This window comes from Pleurodeles waltl, chromosome 10 (assembly GCF_031143425.1).
Source record: "Pleurodeles waltl isolate 20211129_DDA chromosome 10, aPleWal1.hap1.20221129, whole genome shotgun sequence".
Lineage (NCBI taxonomy): Eukaryota > Metazoa > Chordata > Amphibia > Caudata > Salamandridae > Pleurodeles > Pleurodeles waltl.
The window spans coordinates 343,792,230-343,814,850 of record NC_090449.1 but is presented as its reverse complement, the minus strand read 5'-3'; the positions used below and the strand labels follow the sequence as shown (position 1 = coordinate 343,814,850).

The window sequence follows — 22,621 nt, the reverse complement described above, 5'->3', positions numbered from 1 at the left end:
TTGATTAGACAGGGAAGTCAGGAATGATCCTATGTTTTCCAGTTTCTCACTGTGCCCGTCAACAACTACATGGGTATCTCTTTATGACACTAAAGCTCAAAATGTTGTCTTTAATTCTTGGAAGATGAGATTAGAGCCTGGGTGGCAGGCAGGGTACACATTGTATTTTTGTAGTATTGCATATCAGGAACTTTTGCCATGGGTATCAGAGGGCTTCACATCAGACACAGACTGCTGAGCCAATGCCAAGATTCAAGCTTTGTTCCCCATGATGCATGGTGGGTAGCTTTAGCCATTAGGCTATAGCGCCTCCTGTAACAGCTTTGCTTATTGTAGGCTTGAGGTTCCAAAAGGACCTTGAGCTGAGCAGAGCCAGACCTCTGGCTCGAGTTTTCAGTGTCTTGTCTACCTACAAAAGAGATGAAAGCAAAAGAGACTAATGTTATGAGGGGCAGAATCCATGCAAAAATGTTACAAATGTTCAGAGAGTGGGAGACTGGAAGGGAATAGCTGGACGTAAAGGAAGAGAACAGCTGAAACAGGGTAAGAGGCTTAGGGGAGCAGAGAATGTTAGGAGAAGCATATGAAGTGGAGATGGGGGATCTGGACGTAAAGGGAGAGAACAGCTGAAACAGTGTAAGAGGCTTAGGGGAGCAGAGATGTTAGGAGAAGCATATGAAGTGGAGATGCGGGATCTGTAAGAAGGGCAGAACCAGCAAGAATAGGCTTGGGAAAAGGGAGAGGTTGATTTTTATGAGGCAGAACCAGTAAAAAATGTTGAGGCAAGAAAAGATGAGAGACTGGGTAGAAAGATAAGAGAAGAGGATTAGAGCATCTAGGGGAAAGATGGAAGTAAGAGTGGCAGAATTTGAGAGAGAAGGTAAGATGTTTGGGGAGAGATGAGAGGTGAAGAGGAGATATTGCATGGGTGAGGTGGATACAAGAGGGGACTGAACCAGCAAGAGTAGGTAATAGTTTTAGCAATAGATGAGGTGAAAAGTAGAGCATGGATGGGAGAGGTGGGTGTAAGTGGGCAGAATCAGCAAAACATAAGAGGCTGGAGAAGAAAAGAAATGTTGTTGAACAAGTGGGTGCTGCTAAGTCCTTGGAGCCTTCTGCCGAGGTTTGCAATTTGCTGTATCTTTAGTTTCCATATAAAATGGTCTTTGTTTTGAGATGCATGTGTCATCTTTCAAAAGACACCATCTTCAATGCATCTGTTAAATGTCAGCATACTCTGTGGGTATTCTATTAGTCTTTGTAGCCTTTCTATTACATTTCTCTCCCATTGGGACCCTTTCCTGCACATGGCATGAGATCTATAGATCATAGCTTCTGCTCTGAACTCCCCTTGTAATGTGTTGCATGTTTTGTCATAAGTTCCTACCAATGTAAAAACTAGAAAAAGCTGAGGTTATGTCTCTATTCAAAAAACCTTCAGCGGGTTCAAAAGGTTTCTGCCTTTTCTGATATCTTTTTGCTAATCTTTTCTCGAATGGCCTACGGTATTCTTCTGTGAAATGGTAAAGCAGAAGTATATTGTGAGACCTTTTTGTTTGGGTCACGGGCAATAGGTAATCAGTTGCATCTGTGGAGCATATCGCTGTTTAAGATTTCTGTTTCAGAATTGACTATTTAATTTGTATAAGAGTTATTCCTTTTGGAAAAATGTTTCTCCTGGGGTGGCAATAGCGAGCAGCCAAAGTTTGCTCTAGGGGATGATAAAGGTTTGGAACTCATATACAGTATTTTGTATTCCTTATACCTGATTTGCACCTTTTCCAGACTGCCTAGTTATGTCTCTTTAAAAAACGAACTGATTTAGAGCAGGTGGTTGTGGTAAGAAACACCAAAAAATGTGTTCTGTGACACATATTTCCCCAATACCCATCAAACGACTTACAGTACCTCTGTATGTGCAGGGTGTCCTGCAAAGTGATAATGGACAGTAGTCTACCTTGCAAGACTTAAGTGCTGTGAGATCCAAGAAGGGGCTCAATTTAAGTGGGAAAGGCAGAGATTCCACAGACGGTCTTGTTGCTGAGCCACTTGGTGAGATGATTATTGTCCTTATTGTGGATAAACTAGGCTCCTTGTTTGGGCTGGCTTGGATGCTGCTGCACAAATCAAAAGGTTGCTGCAGCTGTAAAGCTAGTGTGCACATAGTCAGTCTAACTGTGCTTGCAAGGCCAGCCAGCTCATTATCGTGCAGAATGACAACGAGCCAGCCTAGGAAAGCACAGTCTGATGTGCACCCCCTAACCCCCCACAACAAATAATCCCAAATCTCAGAGAATGGAGGTGACGCCTGGGGAAATGGCTTATTTTCAGGAGCAAAGTTAGAATTGGCCTTCTTTGGGACATGAGAAAAAAGAAGGGAGTGTGCAGGAGATGGAGGCTGTGAGTGAGGAGAGTAGCTGAGAAGTGAGGGGCATTCTATAGACTACATCAATGCCCATGGAGTGATCTGCCAAACACTGCGCTTGTGAAAGCTCATAGCCAGTAGGTTCAGGCAGGCAAATCCTGCATAGGAGGTAGAAAGACCAAAAGGGTTTGGTTAGGTACCTGGGGAGTGACTGGAGTGACTTTTGGATGATGGGAATAGTCTTGCATTTAATTATCTCTTTAACCAAGATTCAAACAATTTACCTGAGGGCAGGCACAATTTAGTTCTTATTTCTTCACCTACATATGAGTAGAGTGGCTTGATTCTGGTCCCTTTGGCATTTGCAAGTGTCTTCTAAGATATTAGGGACATGTGACAATTTTGTTAAACATCTGATATTACTTTAGCGTTGTTTTGCAGGTCAAGCACCACCTCAACCAATCTACCTTTTCCATGTTGCAACATTTCCTTGCCATACAGTTTTAAAAAGCACAGAGTCTACTATAGTAACTCTTCTAATTTTGTTATTTTAATGTATTTCTTTAATGACTGGCTCCCATCATAGTTTTGATAGTCTTGTTTTCCCAGTCACAATCTTTTTCCTTTTTAGCCATTGTGTCTGTATATCTTTACATTAGTTCAGCTCTTTGCATCGCTTAAAAATTTTAATTTGAGAGTAATTGCAGTGTTTAGGCATTCAGTGTACTGGTGTGGCCCAGCCTTTGGCCTGCCAATATTTTAACCACCCCACCTCTCTATTATATTTGTTCTGTCTCTGCTTTCTATCTTTTAGAATCTGTGCTTTCTGTTGTTTGCTGCAGTTCTTGCAGGTCACTCACACTATCTAGCATGTGTTTGTGTGTGTTGATCCCTCATGCCTATTGAAAATCAAACAACTTATCTTAAACTTCACTATTGTAATAGCAGGCTTGGGATTCACATGAACTCCCGCTGTTTAGTTCTTGGACACTCTAACTTGGAATTTTAATCCTAAGCAAATGTGGAACAATTAGTGAACATAGTAGTATTCCTATCAGTTTTGGAGAGACCTAGGCTTAGCATTTTCAGACAGTTTGACTAATGTAATGTGTTTCGACTTAACCCAGCTTTAAAATGTACAGGGAGTGCAGAATTATTAGGCAAGTTTTATTTTTGAGGATTAATTTTATTATTGAACAACAACCATGTTCTCAATGAACCCAAAAAACTCATTAATATCAAAACTGAATATTTTTGGAAGTAGTTTTTAGTTTGTTTTTAGTTTTAGCTGTGTTAGGGGGATATCTGTGTGTGCAGGTGACTATCACTGTGCATAATTATTAGGCAACTTAACAAAAAAAAAATATATACCCATTTCAATTATTTATCATTACCAGTGAAACCAATATAACATCTCAACATTCACAAATATAAATTTCTGACATTCAAAAACAAAACAAAAACAAATCAGTGACCAATATAGCCACCTTTCTTTGCAAGGACACTCAAAAGCCTGCCATCCATGGATTCTGTCAGTGTTTTGATCTGTTCACCATCAACATTGCGTGCAGCAGCAACCACAGCCTCCCAGACACTGTTCAGAGAGGTGTACTGTTTTCCCTCCTTGTAAATCTCACATTTGATGATGGACCACAGGTTCTCAATGGGGTTCAGATCAGGTGAACAAGGAGGCCATGTCATTAGATTTCCTTCTTTTATACCCTTTCTTGCCAGCCACGCTGTGGAGTACTTGGACACGTGTGATGGAGCATTGTCCTGCATGAAAATCATGTTTTTCTTGAAGGATGCAGACTTCTTCCTGTACCACTGCTTGAAGAAGGTGTCTTCCAGGAACTGGCAGTAGGACTGGGAGTTGAGCTTGACTCCATCCTCAACCCGAAAAGGCCCCACAAGCTCATCTTTGATGATACCAGCCCAAACCAGTACTCCACCTCCACCTTGCTGGCGTCTGAGTCAGACTGGAGCTCTCTGCCCTTTACCAATCCAGCCACGGGCCCATCCATCTGGCCCATCAAGACTCACTCTCATTTCATCAGTCCATAAAACCTTAGAAAAATCAGTCTTGAGATATTTCTTGGCCCAGTCTTGACGTTTCAGCTTGTGTGTCTTGTTCAGTGGTGGTCGTCTTTCAGCCTTTCTTACCTTGGCCATGTCTCTGAGTATTGCACACCTTGTGCTTTTGGGCACTCCATTGATGTTGCAGCTCTGAAATATGGCCAAACTGGTGGCAAGTGGCATCGTGGCAGCTGCACGCTTGACTTTTCTCAGTTCATGGGCAGTTATTTTGCGCCTTGGTTTTTCCACACGCTTCTTGCGACCCTGTTGACTATTTTGAATGAAACGCTTGATTGTTCGATGATCACGCTTCAGAAGCTTTGCAATTTTAAGAGTGCTGCATCCCTCTGCAAGATATCTCACTATTTTTGACTTTTCTGAGCCTGTCAAGTCCTTCTTTTGACCCATTTTGCCAAAGGAAAGGAAGTTGCCTAATAATTATGCACACCTGATATAGGGTGTTGATGTCATTAGACCACACCCCTTCTCATTACAGAGATGCACATCACCTAATATGCTTAATTGGTAGTAGGCTTTAGAGCCTATACAGCTTGGAGTAAGACAACATGCATAAAGAGGATGATGTGGTCAAAATACTCATTTGCCTAATAATTCTGCACTCCCTGTATATGCCTATTTTATTGGGTGACTATTTATATTTGTAACAATTTTAGTAATATCCACATTAGGTAAGTAGTTTCTTGCAAAGCTGCTTCAACAGTGCCAGAGAATGAATGTTCAATTGATGTCACTTCCTGTGATGTCAGATCGTAGAGGGACATCGAATGTTCCTATTCTGCTTAGGGCCCAACGAACCATAGAAATAACATGACTGAGCTTAACTAGCAGGCAAGACAGTCATAGCGGGGAGGCAGCACTGCAAGATTTTCTAACACAGCAAAAACTGATTTGAACATGGGTGGGTGAATGACAATGTATGATAGAGAGGGGTAGAGTGTGTTTTTTTTAACACAAAAATGGATCAGCTAGTGAAGAGGTTCAGGCTTACTTAACATTCCATGAGGATTGAAACACTTCATAAGTGGCTCCTTTAAGAGCGTATGGCATTTTAGCCACTTTATATGAAATTTATGGAAAAGGTGCTTTAAAATTCAATATTTGATCCCCACCTTTCCTCCATGGGGGTACATTACCATGAACAGAAATAGCAGGGGGCAGAGGGCACTGTATGAGCAAAGAGGTCAGGAGCAGAGACGTTCTCAATTAATTAACAGCATCGTCGTCTTAAAGGTGGATACAATTGCGCGATTTTCACAAGTGCATTAACCCAGTCCCAATTTTTATTCCAAATTGGGTCATGTGACCTGAGCCCACAACAATAATTTTATAAACCATTCCCTCTTGGCGGAGAGGCGGGGGCAAACCCGTTGGACCCATGGGAGGATCATGTTTGACCATCAAAGCGCTTTGTCCAGGTACCACCGCCTCGGCACTGACACCGTGGGTACGGGAGTGCCCTTTTCGGACCATTTTTCTCCACTTCTGTGACGACAGTGGACACACAATTACTTGAAGCTGGACAATACGGTGTCCGAACAGGCACTCCCACTCCAAGCTCTGGTGTATTTTTTATTTATGGGCGGGAATAATATACGCCGTCTGTTTTCTTTGCATAGAAGGGTAGTAAAAAAAAATCGAAATAGCATGAGTGCAGGTGGCGGCAGTAGAATGAATCAGCTGGTCCCTCTACCCAGAATGCAGACAGCCTGACGTCAGATCAGCAGTCCCGGTCAGGGAGGGGTCCGGGGGACCAGGGAGGGAGGAGGCCGAGCCCAGCGGATCCAAGGAGGACTGTCACAGGCGGCAGGGAGGAGGCTCCGCCGTGGACGCTTCTGCTGTCATTGTAAAGGCAGACCAGACGGCAAAAACGAGGCGAGCCGGCTTTTGGACGCGTTCAGGTGTGTCTGTGCCTTTTGCAGGGGTCTTTTTGGGGTCTGTGCTGAGAGGCAGGGGGAGGGGGGCGCAGAGTCAGGTGCATCATTAATGGATGCGAGAGGGCTGTAGAAAAGCGAAGATGCCTTCTCACTGCCCAAACCCGGCCCATCGGTAGGATGGACGCATCGGTCCTTTAGCGACGTGCCACGATGGGGAATTAAAAGAAAAGATTTTGTTTTTATTCACGGTTTTTATCACCATTAAACAAGGGCAAATTGATCCGTCCCTTTAAGGGACTTGTTCGGCAGGACCAGGGAGGTTGCCTGGATTTTTGGATGAATCCCGCAGTAAGCCGGACACTGGCCAACCAAAGGATGGCATACTCTTGCAGAAACACACCCAAACCTGCACCTGTATAATTGACTGGTAAACATAGAAGCAACATAGCTCCCTTTTAAATGGGAGACCGGGAAGGCGTGTAGTCGTTTTTTTCTTTAAATCTGCAACCTATAACATTATTTCTGCATCTGATTCTGTATATATAAATCAACATCACAAAAAAAGAAACCATCAGTGCCTATCAAGGCATACAAACGCCCGCCGGAGGCTGCCCTCTTGCCCTAAGTGATAGACCAACATTTAGAAGCCAAAATGATGGAGATACAGATCGACGATGGGGTGGTGTACCAGGATGACTACTGCTCGGGCTCGGTCATGTCTGAGCGGGTGTCAGGCCTTGCCAACAGCATCTACAGGGAGTTTGAGCGCCTGATCCGCTGCTACGATGAGGAGGTGGTCAAGGAACTGATGCCGCTGGTGGTGAATGTGTTGGAGAACCTGGACTCTGTGCTGACGGAGAACCAGGAGCATGAGGTGGAGCTGGAGTTGCTGAAGGAGGACAACGAGCAACTGCTGACGCAGTATGAGCGGGAGAAGGCCCTGCGCAAGCAGGCTGAGGAGGTAAGTGCTTACCCCAGGGCTGTCTCTGGCCTCTGCACTGCCACAGTTGTTATACTTTGTGTGTCAGAGTCCTCAGGCTAGTCACGGAGGTGACTGCTGATGCCATAGTAGTTAGTGAGTGATGTGACACTTAAACAGTGATACTGTGATGGCAAGTAGGCCACAGAGGTGAGTGATATACCCATGCTAGTCATTTCATCAGCCAGTCAATCTAGGGTTTACCCATTGAGATCAGTTGCCAACCACTAAGTGTGCTTTAAGATAGGTGCCTGGGATACCTAAAGAAAATGTGTCCTTTATAGCATGCTGTGTAGGATGGGAGATCCATCCACCCGATATCATCGTTGAGACATGCAGTGGCATCATGGATGTGTAGCGATAGGAGAAATCAATGTAGAGTTTACTTCCCTTAGAAGTTCTTGAGTTTGTGCAGAATCACGTCCTGGTTTAATTTTAATAGAGTGATCTAATTTCAGGGTTTTAAATTAATTTCACAGGTTCACTGAGGAGTATTTGTATTCACTTGTAAGGTGCTGGATATTGGTGATTACCTGGGCCAGTTTATGCTTTCACAAATACCCAATAGCAAAGCTTTGCTAGCAGGCAGTTGTTTGGAAAGGACAGTGGAAACTAAATGGGTAGCAGTTATATAGATTGCCCTGCTCAATGATATTGGATGCCTAATTGAATAATATAAATGTTCAGTTGAATAATATTGAATGCCTATTGCAGTAGTTTTTTATTCCCAGGTTTATGTTGCTTTTTGTCCGGTTTACTACAATTGTATGTCTCCTTCAGTACTGCAACACTTTGGATTTCCTTTTTCATCATATGGTCTGATCGGTTCAGTGATATTTTATATCACCTTTATATATACTAGTCTGATAATATTAGATCCCAGTGCAATAATATTGTGAGTCCAGTTCAATGAAATTTTTTGTTCAGTTTAAATATTTCAATGCAAGTAGATGTTGAAAGTGTATTTCTTCTGTCTGTGTTTGAGATTCCACAAAGACATCAGATCCACAGGAGCCTTTAGGGATTTCATTTATATCTGCATCCTTGAGATGCATTTGTAGCCACTTATTTGGAAGGTTGCGCATTTTAGGAGCTTTTTTTCTAATATCTATGGTGGTATTTGTAATGTTAGCAATGGTATGAAAAGTTTGCTGTTGGGCCACAGACCAGGTACAGCAGGGAAATTGGAAGGAAGGATCTTCTCTCCTGAAATGTGTTCTGCAAGGGGCACCAAAGAGGGTGCGAGGTGGCTTTGGTGTTCTGTGGACAGGGAGCCAGTTGTTCGTGTACTACTTTTGGGAACTAGGTTTCGATTATGAGCTAGTTTCCCCTTGGTTATTTGTGATGTGGTGGCCACTTTTCATTGCTGCTGACATGGGTTAGAGTTAAATCCACAAGGTATATGTAAAAGGCCCTTAGTTTCATCATGAGACAAGTGATCTGCCATCTCCGTGCTCCAATCAGAGATTACTCAAATCCAACACTTTTGTCATATTAGATTCCAGTAGGGTTTAATTAATTGGTGGCGTCATATTTGAAGACATGGAGGTTTAGGTGAATGATCTAAGTTTCACCAGCTGGAGGTGAGAGGTCACATTTTGGTCATACGTGGATCATTTGTGGATATTTGCAACAGTTTATCTTTTTTGCGTTGAGGGCATCCTTTATTGAGCCATGATTAGGAGCTTTGTTTCTTCATAGTACCGGAGTGTTGGCGTGCCACCGATCAGGAGTGCGGTGCAATAGAAGAGATGAGTGAGATCTTAGTATTGAAGTTGTAGGGTATTTGGGCAGTCTGATGTGAACCGTAGGGTCTGATTACCAGATTACTGCTCGGGGTCTGCAAATACGTACTATGGCACGGCTGCAAGCGTGTGAGTTTCCCAACTGAACAGGAACGTGCCTTTTTTCATTTAGCCTATTTTGTTGTATCATATTTGAACAAAATAAACATTGGTCGAAGATACGTACAGCACAAATGGAATCATGCTATACGTTTTATTTTTAGAATAATTATATGTATGTATACGGACACTTTAATATATTGTTGGCATCACATTGCACGTGTGTATTTAAATGGCCCTCCTGACACCAGCACAAGCATTCTGCATGGCCCTAGCAGCGTGGTAGGACAGGTGCACTCCTGGGTGGTTGGCACGTAGGACTCTGCTGCAATGGCGGGCCTCCCCGGGAGTGGCCTTCATGTCAGCTTCCTTCGCTCCTGCCATTAACCTTGTTATGTTTCCGGAGTTTGTTCTCTGAAGATGTCTGTTTTTAAGCAGGCATAGTGCTTTGCATCTGAATCTGAGGCTTATGCGAATTCATTCGATGACCAACAAGGTCATAAAACAAGCTAAGACATATGTTTGTCTTCCACAGTGTCCATTTTAAAGTACACCCCAAAACTTTCAAAGAAGAAAGTTACTTCGTTGTGTACCGTTAGTCGCATCTCTTGCTTTAGACAATCCATATCCTGGGATTTAACTTGATAGCGTGTTAAATTTAATGAGTGACTGCATATTACAATGGTTAAATCCCTGCCTGTGATCAACTTCGTCACTTCCCCACCTGTGAAGTATTGATGTGTAAATATTTAAACCACTCAACCACTTATCCGTGCTCGATTATGTGGAAATGCAGATTACAGTGAAAATACTCTTATCCAAAAAGTCAAATTGTATGGTAAATATATCGAAAATTATTCATTTACCAGCCTAGAAAAAAGCAAAATGCAGCATGTTGGGTCAATTAATTGCTTCTTAATGCCTTTTCATCTTCTTCAAAACATCGCTCTATCACCCACAAGTTCGAGACTGGAGTTTCCACTATGTGAGAAGGGACGTAAGGTATAATTGATGAAACTGGCTCGAGTTTGTTTTAGAAACATATATGCCTGCCCCACATGACATACAAACATATTCTTGTGTGCTGTTTTGGAAAACTGTACATTTCAGCCCGGAATTTGATTTAGTCCACGCTCTGCCAGGATTAGTGCAATTAAAAGCAAATTGTGATGCGGATGAGTGGAGGCAGGTGGACTTAGTGAATCGTGATAATCCCTTCTTAATGACACCTTCATGCTAGTTTTTAGGTCCACCCCCCCGAGGATCTCCTAGTAAGTGGATGCAGGGGCACTAGGCAGTGTAAAGAAAACTTGTTGACAGATTCCCTTAGTTGTTGCTTTTCAAACAGCCCTTTGAAGTTAGTAGATACCATGATGGTACAGTTTCGGTCCATTACAAACCCGCAACTACTACCCATTAGTTATGCACCATTATCACCTACATTAATTTTTTCACCTGGCCAACCTTCGCTGATGGTTCATTGAATGCATCCTTTAACAAAAAAATCTTGCAGTATGTTAGACTTAAAGCGGACCCTGTTACCACCTAGTGATCACCTATTCCGTTTACATTATTTAATGCAATGTCAATTAATTTCCAAGGTTCCTAGCACCTGATTTAGCCCCATGTGTGGTACATGAAATTTGTAACTCCCTCAGCCTGAAAACACACTGCTTATTTTCTGAATCTTGTCTTCACTTGTCTCCTCATTCAGAACAGGCCACCAAAAATATCACTAACCCTCTGTTTCATGCAAGATATGCTCATGTGAACCATATAAGACAGATAGGCAGTAACCTTGTTCTAAACCAGTAGGAAGTACACAAGCCCAGCAAGAAATATATAAAATTCAGGCCAGGTATCCATGGGCATCACATTTGGCTCACATTGATCATGAAAGAATCCTCATTGTCAATTATATGATATATGCCTTTGCCAGTCCTCCCGGTGCAGTGGAGAAGGTACCCACCAATATTGTGCACCAGTCGTGTGGGATATGAATGTGGCAACCTTGAGGAATTTTGTGTGAGGTGGTAGTTCTTACTCCACAGACATAATACAGAATCTGAGCAGGCTAACCTGCAAATCTTCCCCACGATAACAGTTTGTGTATGTATAAGCCCTTCATAGAAGATCCTTTCTGCAGAGCATCTACCAGAGAGGGAAATAAATCAGCGACCTCTGCCCTACACAATTAAAGTGAATCAGAGGTTGCCCTCTGTATTTTGTGAAGTTTTGCTGTGTTGTAGTCCAAGCGATGCTTGTACTTATAGTAAATCAGGTGCACTCTGTAGCTAAAATATACATTCTTCAATTAATGCTGCCATCTTAGCTCACTGCTTTTTCAGAAATATACTTCCCAATGATGAGAGATGATAGAATGAAGTGTTTATTTTTTATGAATTTATACATAAAATGTGGAAACTACCTTTGCTTTCTCCTTAAACTATATTACACGATGAGCATCCCGAAAGGTACCCAGAGGTCTGTAGAAGTGTCCCCACTGTTTTTGCATAGTACTCTAGATGCTGCTTCATTGGAGCGTCTCATGTATCAAAGTTGCAGCCCTCTCTCTACATTGTGATTTGGTAAAAAAAAAAAAAAAATCTTCTTCCCAAAGTAGGCATTTCAAATGCTAGTCCTGTAAGTGACTCCATTTATGCTGAATTGATTTAGCATAAGTGAAATGTATGCCTGGTATATTCAGTATCCATAAGTCAGGCAGGAAAAGGTAGACCCTTTCAACCTCTTGGTTATATGGCACCGCAACCATTGTGTGGACTCAACTGAGTGGAAAAAAATGTTAGTCTAGAAGAAGGCAGGCGAGTTCTTTGTTGAGTGCAAAAATAGCTTTTGCAAACCCTTAAATATTAGGCAATGGACATAAGCTTTTACAAAGGGAACCTTGGTGACCAGCAGATTGTGGGTAGAAAGGTATTTTGTAAGGATTTTGGATTTTAGACAGGCAGTCAACATTCCTCCCAAATCAATCAGACCGTGCATGACTTTAATTTCAGGACAAATTTGATAGTTCTGCGGTGGGAAATGCTAAAGGGAATTACACGGTTGGGTAGAACAATATGATTTTCTCAAACAAACTCTCCTCTGTTCATGGAGACTGAGTCCACCTTCCATTTTCTCTAGCTCCGAATGAGGAATAAAAACTTCTCTATACAGCTGGCTACATGCGACACTCAACAAAAACCAGGAATATATGTCAGTATTTGGACATCACTGGAAAGAAAAGTTATGGTTCATCCATTTCATCATTCATGGAGTATTGGTGACCACATGCAGCTCTAGAGAATGTAGCTAAGGAATTTGGCCATCTATCAGGTTGAATCATTACGAAAACTCAAATTGTAGCAGCTGTTTTTTTCACTGAATTTCACAGATTCTTTAACGCAATTTCAGATCACATTACAAAACCTAGCTGTAACATCATTTCAACCTTTGTTTTTTTGTCGGTGATTTTTTTTAAAAATCGTATTCTATGGACCAGTTGTAACACCTTCTTCAAGTGAGCGACCACTTCTTCTCCTCAATGTGCTTGGTTTACAACCATGCACAGTGGAGTTTGGGCACAAGACCTGGCCTCCAACAAAACCTCATGTCCAACCCTCTGCAAGTTTTCTACTTGATATCCTCTGCGCAGGCTCTCTAGTTGTGTGCAGAAAAGATTGGATGCAGACGTTTGTTCCTGGATAATTGGATTGTTATGGCTTTTTGGTTTTTTAAAAGTTTTTTTTTAAAAACTTTTGTGTTTTGGAATTTTTTAGAAACGTTTTTAAGTGTTAAACTACTGTATTTTTTAACTTTACCTTTTTATATACCATACTTTTTTAAATTATTTTTTCAACAAAACTTTGTGCTCCTTCTTTGCAGGTCTTCCATAGCGTTGGTAAAAAAAAAATGTTTTGTTTGGCTATCTGGAAACCCACATTTTATATAGCGAAATGTAGTTAGTATATTGTAATCGCTTTCCTGTTGTTGTTGACATTGTACTTCCAATGGGTGCAATTTCTACGTCTTCTTCTCCCTGTCGTTTTTTTCACACAGCTTGAACTATGTGGTTGAGATGCACAGCCAGAATCTGCTGCTACATCCCGCTTATCACCTTGAAGTACTAGGCAGCTTTACCTCTATGTGGCACCTGTTTACACAAGGTGCATGTGACCTGCTGTAAATTTATGTTTTTTCCCTGCAAATAACTGCCCACAACTAATTATTTTTCAGGTTTAGCTGATTGTGTTGCAGCAGATGTCGAAAGTAGTACAATTAAATTGTCATGTTGCAATAAAGCAGCCATGGAAAGACCAGTTTATTGCGTAGTCGATTAATGTTGCAGGAGGGTTTTGTCAGATATCATGATGCACTTGGGTGGTCGGCACAGATGCGTGGCATCGCAGAATAGCAATAAGGAAATGGTGTTCTGAAAAATCTATATGTGTTTTTGTGTTTTTTTCTGACTATTGTGGGTTTATATTTTGAGTAGTGTACCCTGAGTGACCAAGCAGATGGTTGCTTTCATTTTTTTTATTTTTTGTCCTCTTTCCACAGCCCACGCTTTGGTAGGAGAAACCTTTGATTTGTGCTTACAAGAAGTAGACCCCACAATACCAATGGGCCAAACCACCTGTCTTAAATGTGCCAAGTCTTCCCACGTATGCCATCGGCCACACCTTACCATTTTACTCAGACTGTGGTAATACCAAAGCGATACCCATTGGGTAGAGAGAATTTTAATCATTGGACTTGGTTTTGAAAAAGAAGGAAAACACATAACACAATCCAACCATATTTAGTGCTGATAAACATTTTCCCAGACTGCCCAAAAATCATCTCTACTTCTAAGAGGACCAGCTTGTTCCATACTGCATAACCGTATTACTGATGATTGCCATTCCTGAGCGGTGGGAGGTAATTAGTTCACCCATTTACAACATATTTCCCGTCTAGCCAAAAGCATTAATACAAACAACAAACATTCCTGCCGCACAGAAACTTTCTGACCTATAGATTCTGGATCACATACCCCAAACATTACCATTAAAAGATTTATTTCTAAATTCTCACCAAAAATTACCTTAAGAATACTTCCTACATCCTCCCAAAATTTAATCAAATTTGGACAGTGCCAAAACATATGGAGATCATCCGCATTAGGATCCCCACATCGCGGACAATTTTTCCTAGATTTCCCAATGGCCGTTAATCTAGCTGGTGACCAATATACCCTATGAAAAGTGAACAAATGATTGTTCCTCATTGCCGCCGATTTAATAGTAAACCACAATCTAGAACATGACTTTTGCCATAGGGAAGTAATGTCTAAAGTCGGAAAAATCTTCCCACATTTCAACACCGGGAGGCATGAATCATCTTCTGCTGCATCTAGTAGCGCCTGATACCAAAAAGCGACGTCCTTATTAATAGATGTCTGACATAATTTTCCCTCCCAAGAACTCCTCCCAATTTCTCCTGCATGGAGAGACTTAACCCAGCTAGATAGCTGGTAATATTTAAACTTGGAAATTGTCTCCCCTGTTCACTCCTGAAATGCAGACCAAGATATTAATTCAGAATCTTCTATAATCTGCCGCCACCCTTCCACCCATTAACTTTCAGTGGGACTGATAACTTATCCATAAGACATTCAGGAGTACCTGGTGAATCCCAAAAGGGGGGAGGAGCTACAATAGTAAGGTATCCCTAGCGCATTACAAAATTGCAACCAAACCTTACAAGGTTGTCTAGGGATCTTCAATCGAACCTTCTTAAAAAACTTCGGGTGCCCAAATTTGTACAAAAAATTATCAGCTCCCACCGCAAGATACACCGTCAAAGCTTTCCAAACAGGAGAATGATCTAACTTCTTATTCAACAAAACTGTAATATTCTTTAGTTGGAACGCCAAATAATACCTATAGAAATCTGGGGATGCAATCCGCCCCCACTCCTTCTTTCTACATAACTTCTTCCATGCTATCCTTACTCCCTTGGAAGCCCAAATGAAAGTGGATATGTCACCCTGTAGTTTTTGAAACCAGCATGACTTAAACTCTAAGGGGATATTATTAAATAAGAAAGTAAACTTTGGAAGAATACACATCTTTAAAATATTAGATCTGCCAATTATAGAAAAGGAAGAGCTGCCCATACCTTAAGGAGTTTTTTAGTTTCCATATAGGTCCTGTCAAAATTGACCTTTGCCACATCACTGAGATTAGCTGTAAAATGAATTCCCAAATATTTTATCTCCCTTTTAACTAGTGGAGAAACATAGGCCATATTCCAACACATAGGGGGTCATTCTGCCACCGACCACGGGAGCACCGGCAACAGGCTGGCGGTGCTCCCACGAGCATTCTGACCGCGGCGGTTCAGCCGCGGTCAGAAGCGGAAAGTCGGCGGTCTCCCGCCGACTTCCCGCTGCTCGGGGGAATCCTCCATGGCTGCGGAGCGCGCTCCGCAGCCATGGGGATTCTGACACCCCCTACCGCCATCCTGTTCCTGGCGGGTCTCCCGCCAGGAACAGGATGGTGGTAGGGGGTGCCGCGGGGCCCCTGGGGGCCCCTGCAGTGCCCATGCCAATGGCATGGGCACTGCAGGGGGCCCCGTAAGAGGGCCCCACTGTGTATTTCAGTGTCTGCAATGCAGACACTGAAATACGCGACGGGTGCAAACTGCACCCGTCGCACCTCTGCAACTACCCCGGCTCAATTCTGAGCCGGCGTCCTCGTTGCAGGGGCATTTCCTCTGGGCCGGCGGGCGCTCTTTTGGAGAGCGCCCGCCGGCCCAGAGGAAATGTCTGAATGGCCGCCGCGGTCTTATGACCGCGGTGCGGTCATTTGGCGGCTCCCTCCAGGCGGGCGGCGCCCGCCGTGCTCAGAATGAGCCCCATAATCTCCGACTTCTTGGTATTTACTCTATAACCTGACATTCCACCAAACTGCTCCATCAATGTGTTGATAATAGGCAGAGAACCCACCACATCGCTAGTATAGATCCTCAGATCATCTGCATAAAGTGCTACTTTCTTTTCCCACCCCCGCTCTGAAAGGGAAGAATATCCCCACAAGCCCGTAGCAAATTGCCAAAGGCTCAATATACAGATCAAAAAGCAAAGGTGATAAAGGACACCCTTGTCGAGTACCACAACCAATCCTACATTTTTGGGACAGCATACCATTAACCAGAATCCTCGCTGTCGGGGATCTATACGGTTCCCTAATAGTTCTAATAAAGGAATTTCCCAATCCAAATAATTCCATCGCAACCTGCAGAAAGGACCAATTAACTCGATCAAATGCTTTAGCAGCATCAAAGGTCAAAACTGCCAAAGGAGCCTCCTCCTGTAGTGGCAAATCTATTGCAGCAAGTAAGTCATAAGTTAATTCATACAGCTGTCTACCCTTGATAAATCCCTTCTGGTCTGGATGAACCAAATTACCTATAACTTTCCTGAGTCTTCTAGATAGAATCTCTGTATAAATCCCTTATAATCCGAATTAAGTAGTGAAATGTGTCTATATGATGAACACAACATTGGGTCCTTACATGGTTTTAACATTAAACAGATTATAGCCTCATTCCATGATTTAGGTACTTGTGCCCCATCTAAAAGCATATTATTAAATAATTCCAATAAGATTGGTATAAGTTCCTCCCCAAGTACCTTGTATAATTCATTTAGAAGATTATCAGGTCCAAACGCTTTCCCTTTCTTCAGGGCCTTTATAACTTCGGCCAGCTCTTCCCCATTTATCTCACTACCTAACAACTGCCAAGCCGAGTCGTCCAAAACAGGAAGGTGAATTTCCCTCAAAAATTCTCTAATTTGTTCCACTGAGTTCTCAAGATTCTCTGTATATAGTGCTTGAAAGGAGGAAACAAAAGCCTTCTCTATTTCTAATTGGTCAATACAGGGCTGACTTGCAGTATCCAATTTAATCGATGAAATATACCTCTTTGAGCGATCTGACTTAACCTTCCAGGCTAAAAGTTTACTGCACCCTTCCCCATATTCGTAATGCGCATACTGACTACTTTCCCATTTGTTCCTATTTCGGCTTTCTAGAAGAAGATCTAGATCCAAACACGCTTTTTCATTTTGATGCTCCAATTTCTCCAATTGACATTCCTTCCCTTCCCTTTGTGCATTATACATTAGTGCTTGTAGGGCAGCTATAGATGCTTCAATACTTCTTAACTTCTCTTTCTCCTCTCGATGCCTATAAGCCGCCAACCTAATAAACCTCCCTCTAATATATGCCTTATATGCATTCCATACATTCCATAAATTGGCTGATCCATAATTTAAAGCAAAATACTCTCTTGTATCCTTCTTTAATACCTCCACTATTAAATCATCTAGAAGTAAAGATCGGTTTATTGTCCAACTAGACTCGGGACCCTGCACCCAAGGACTCAGAAGTAGCTTTGTAGCTGAATGATCCGAAAGGTGTGCTGATGCATGAGCTACACTTATCACATCTCCACACAGACTCTTATGTACCAAAAAAAAAAAATCTATTCTAGATTTATGACCATATTTCTTATTATAAAATGTAAATCTAGATCCTTCACCCACTTTCCAATGCCATATATCGACCAATCCTAAATCTACCATAGCCTTCCTCACCAGTAACCGAGTTCTAGGAGAATTAATGGTACCCCTAGGGGTAGATTTATCTAAAGCGGGATCCAGTAGAACGTTAAAATCACCTCCTAACACACCTGGGTATTCAGCTAAAAGTAGATTATATAGTTCTTGAAACAATGTCAGATCATCTACATTAGGACCATAGTAACCTGCCACTGTGATCCAATACCCATACAAACACACTTCCACCACTACCCATCTACCCCTTGAGTCTACTTGCATATTACCCACCATTCCCCCAATAGATTGTTTCAACAAAATTGCCACCCATTTAACGGCACAAGATTGATTGGTGCTCGCACTACATGCCACCCATTTCATTTGCTTAAGCCAACTTTCCCACTCTTCTTGCCGCAAATGAGTTTCCTGCAGAATAACGACCTGCTCATTAGCTAATCTAAGATACTCAAAAATCTTCCTCCTTCTTTGATTTACCCTCAGACCATTGACATTCCATGACAGAATCTTCAACTGTAGATCCCCGTACTTAACCATTTTTCAAAGTGAATCTGAACACCACACTCATCCCTCCTACTTAGACAAATTATGAGGATATTCTTATTTTTATCTTTTTGTACCCACATGCTCCCACACCCAGTGCAAAACCACCCCTTCTCCCAAAAAACAACCTTCCACACAATGGGAACCCTCCCTTCCTCTTTTAGTATAACCATCATGTTACCCCTATTTGAGCTCTCCGTCAGGCAAAACTTCCCATTTCCTACTGTGATGCCTTTATCTGATCTATGAAAGTCCGATCCTCCCCCGGATCTCTTATATTGTGCATTTTATCCCTCCACATGATACGTAAGGCAGCCGGGAACCTCAACTGTACTGTAGCCCCAAGAGATCGAAGCTCTTGTACAAAATTCCCCAGTTCCCACTGCCTATCAAACGTTGCTCTAGAAACATCTGATCTTATACGGAAAGACCAGTCTCCTTTAGAAAAACGTCCAACTTTAAGGGCTTCAGCCAAAATTCTCTCCTTATTTGCGTAAGTAGCAAAATTTATCAGAATCTTCCTAGGAGTTTTCCTTCCGGGGCTCTTTTTAAATGGATCCAGATGGATTCTTTGGATATCCTCCTCCAAATTCAAATGAGCTAAACTCGGAATAACATCCTGATCAGGAAGATCACATACCCCTTAACATCTTCCCCCTCCAAACACTCAGGGACTCCTAACCACCTAATATTATTCCTCCTCATATTGTTCTCCAAAAATTCCAACTTATCCTGTAACATTTTCTCTCCGAGTTTTAGCTGTGAAATATCTTGGGTATGTGCCAACAGACGCTCTTCCTGATCCTCTACCGTGACTTCCAACTTGCCCAGTCTATCAGTCAACAAATTAATTTTACTCTCCAATACCTCACAAGCTTCCCGAATTTTGGCTTGATTATTTTCTGAAATCTCAAACTCCTCCCTAATCTCTTTAGTTAGAGAGACTAACAACTCCTGTAATACTGGGCTGTGAGTCACAGGGGAGACTGAAGGAGTAGATTCGGCTACAACCAGAGTAGATATAGGAGAAGGTGCCTCCATTTTTCCCACAGAATCCTCAATTGTTTGATTTAACGTATTATTATCATGTCTCACAGACTGCTGTATCGACCCCAAACCCCCAAAGGAAAGTTGAGTATCTGCTATGCCCTGCGGGGGAAAGGTCATGCTCTGGAAATATTTAGTAATCAGGGGCACACTATCATTTTTCACAAAAGGGTCTACCAAACCCTCCTTATGAGGTAACTCCTTCTTGCCTTTTAAAGCAGTTTGGCAACCCTCTATATGTAAATCCTTAGGTCCAGCCTTCAGCCTCTCGCCGCCCCCGCTACAGAGTCTGACTCCGCTTTCACCCTTTTTTTTGTTGACAGCCGTTAGGGGTGAAAAAGAAATAATGTTTGGCCTCAAGGGCCCAGGCTTACCTCTCCTTGTGCTCCCTGCCTCACCAACCTCAGCCCGAGAGCCCCTAGGGTGGCGCTTGATCGGCGACATGCACTGTAAATCACTTGTGCAGTCACCAACTCCTCACCTCCAGCTTCCAGTGGGCTCCTTCCTCAAGGGAAGCCCAGGACTCTCTAGCAGCGCTCCACAGAGGCAACAACGAGAAGTGTAGGGTCTCCCACGACGCACACCCCTCGCAGCCTCTGCCCACACACCAGAGACTGACTTGCGCCTCTGGCACCGCTCCTCAACTACCCTTGCCGGAGCGCACGCCTTCCCCAGCTCCACTGCCTCACCCGCCGCCGTCGTTTATCCATGCCGTCCTGAGCCAGGAATTCCCAGCTCAACATCTCTGCTCCTCTGCGCTCTGAAACCTCCGAAACCTCCATTCCGGGGTTCCGCGTCCTGACGCTGGCGTCACAGTACGCCTTCTAATGCCCACCCGACAGAGAGCTCGCAGTCCAGCTCTCAACTGGCCGCCATGTTTCCCTGCAAGGCCTCCACCCAGCAGCTTGCCGAGGAGTACACTTTTGGCACGTCAGGTATGATGAAGAATAATCAGCAGCTGAACACTGCAAAAAGGAGACAAGAAGAGGGGACTTCCGCGTTTTCTGTTCCAGGACTATCTGCTGAACCTGGAGTTCCTGTACCAAGACTAGTCCTTCAACACCAATATATAGTTGTACTACACCAAATGCTGTAAGGTGATTTCCATGCTTAAGCAGAGAACTGGAGCTAGGGGAAAGTTTATGGCTGCTTTTTAACTTGAATGCAAAATGTTTTTTTTTTCAGGTCCAAGTTCAGATATCTTGTTTTTTTTATAGTGTAAAGCAATTGAAAAACACAAGAAAAAATATATAAAAATGTTTTAAAACCACCAAAAACAGTTCTTCGAAGAACTACATTTCTTGATTAAAAAATAGAAAAAGATAATATGTTGTTTGTCATATCTGTGTGTTTGAATGTTCGGCAGTGAACAGCAAGGATTGGGCGTATGGCCTGTTTTCCCTTGCCCTCCCAGAAACAGCTAACCCTCACTGCTCACAGTTTTCGGCTGTGCACAGCAGGTGTTGGGAGCAGGACCTGGCCTGTGGCTAGCCCTGCACCCTTCCCACTACAGGACACCCAACCCATGCGTTGCACAGAGCCTTAGTCTCCGTGCAGCTGGGTTGGACGTGGCATAAGGTGAGCTTGCTGCCAGGCCCTACACCCAAGCCTTCGAATGATGAGTAAAACATTGTCTGTATACAGCTGGTCAGATGCAGCACTCCACAAAACGCAGGAGTACCAGCACTCGACAAAACATGGGAAGAGCCAACCCAAGCTGCAACGTCTTTTGCTTTTGCAAAGCAGCGTTGGTAGCAGGGCTTGACCTGTGGCCACACCCTAACCCCATCCCACCAAGGGACATCCAACTCCAAGTGCATATAGCCTTTTTAGAGTCAAGCGTGCAAAGCACTCTGTCCCTATTGTTACCTCTCTATGGGCTTTTAACCACGCCCATCACTTTGGTTGGGTCGTGGGCTTGCCTTTTAAAATTCACCTGATTTGATTAGTGAAAGGCATGCATACTTCATGCCTTTTCCAGTGTGTAGCCCTCTTCGAGCGCACCAACCAACTACTGAAAACATATGAGGCTCAATGTTTTCATATGGTTTCTGGACTACTTTTTCGCTTTGTTTCGTAGGTAGTGCGATCTCGCTGGGGCAGTAGTTGCGCGCTTTGCTTGACATCGATCCTGTTACATACATAATTGGACTTTTGCTGGTTACATGGATAATTGGACTTTTTCACTGCAAGCTAACTTCTGTTTCCTTTTGTGTGTGTGCTTTGCGGCCTTTGGCTCACTTATGTGAAACTGTTTATCTTTTTATTTTCAGTTTATGTGACAAGAAAAGTCCGGTTAGGAGTTTACAGTGCTAATAGCTATAACATGAGCAAACGCAAGGCCCACTGCATTGTAAATGATTGTTATTATTTTCAGTACAAAGGTACTTTACGGGCCACAATGAGTCCTGCAGTAGTACAGTTGAAAAAATTGGCAACATTATTTTTTTATTTTAATCAAGAAGAGTCCCTATAGAGCTGCCTACATGGGCCCTGGGGTCAAAGTCCGATTACTCTGCCTCCTTATGTGGCGTTTTTGTTTCTGAAAATTCAGTACCCAGAAACTCGAAGACCCCGAGTCCTGTAATGGCGACCACAGCATTTTTTCCAGTGTTGCAGTCAGGCAATCATATCAGAAAACTGTCCAAGGGGAGACTAAACTCCATCTACCAGTCAGAAGCAGCTATTTTCTTTGATTTGTTGGTACCTTGTAACTCCTGCTGGTGCAACTGTCTAGATATCCTTAACTTTTTTTAAATTGGTGCACAAACTGAGCTCTTCTCTAAATGCTAATTTCTTGAAGATGGCTGAACGGATTTGCTCCAAATGCAAAAAAGTATGCTTTCTAAGTAAAGGTGTAACTTTTTCCCCGAATTTGGAATAATTTGAGTCAGCCTTTTTCTACAAAGTTTCCCGTTGTAATTAACACGGAAAGTTGCATTTTTAAGGCTGTCACCCCATCCTCCCAAAATTTATTTTACCTTCCGCTTGACGGATTTGTGTGAAACTTTCCTTGAAGGAGCCACGATCAATGAACTTTTTGGGAGTTTTGTGCAAATTCGACAAACTGGACAAACGTTAGTGAGAAAACAAAAAAACTCTTCATATGGAAACTGGGACCTAACTACCACTGGGTAAAATATACACATATGAATATAAAATATGTTTGAGTGCTTTTATTGCAGAAAATACAGTTGCCTAAAAACCCCATATTTCAAGGGGGAACATGGAAAATATTTAATAGAACCT

The 22,621-nt window shown here is 42.7% G+C and overlaps 1 protein-coding gene across 6 annotated transcripts in view; it reads left to right on the top strand.

Moving 5' to 3' along the window:
• The first annotated feature begins 6,218 nt into the window (after positions 1 to 6,218).
• MAPK8IP3 (mitogen-activated protein kinase 8 interacting protein 3) overlaps positions 6,219 to 22,621 on the top strand; it is a 729,083-nt gene continuing 712,680 nt past the window's right edge. For 3 of the 6 annotated variants that reach the window (XM_069210571.1, XM_069210567.1, XM_069210566.1), the window contains exon 1: positions 6,219 to 7,297. In XM_069210571.1, coding sequence (XP_069066672.1) covers positions 6,989 to 7,297 — 309 coding nt within the window. In that variant the 5' untranslated portion in view covers positions 6,219 to 6,988. The remainder of the gene's footprint in view (positions 7,298 to 22,621) is intronic. The other 3 variants (XM_069210572.1, XM_069210569.1, XM_069210568.1) reach the window with 1 other exon arrangement.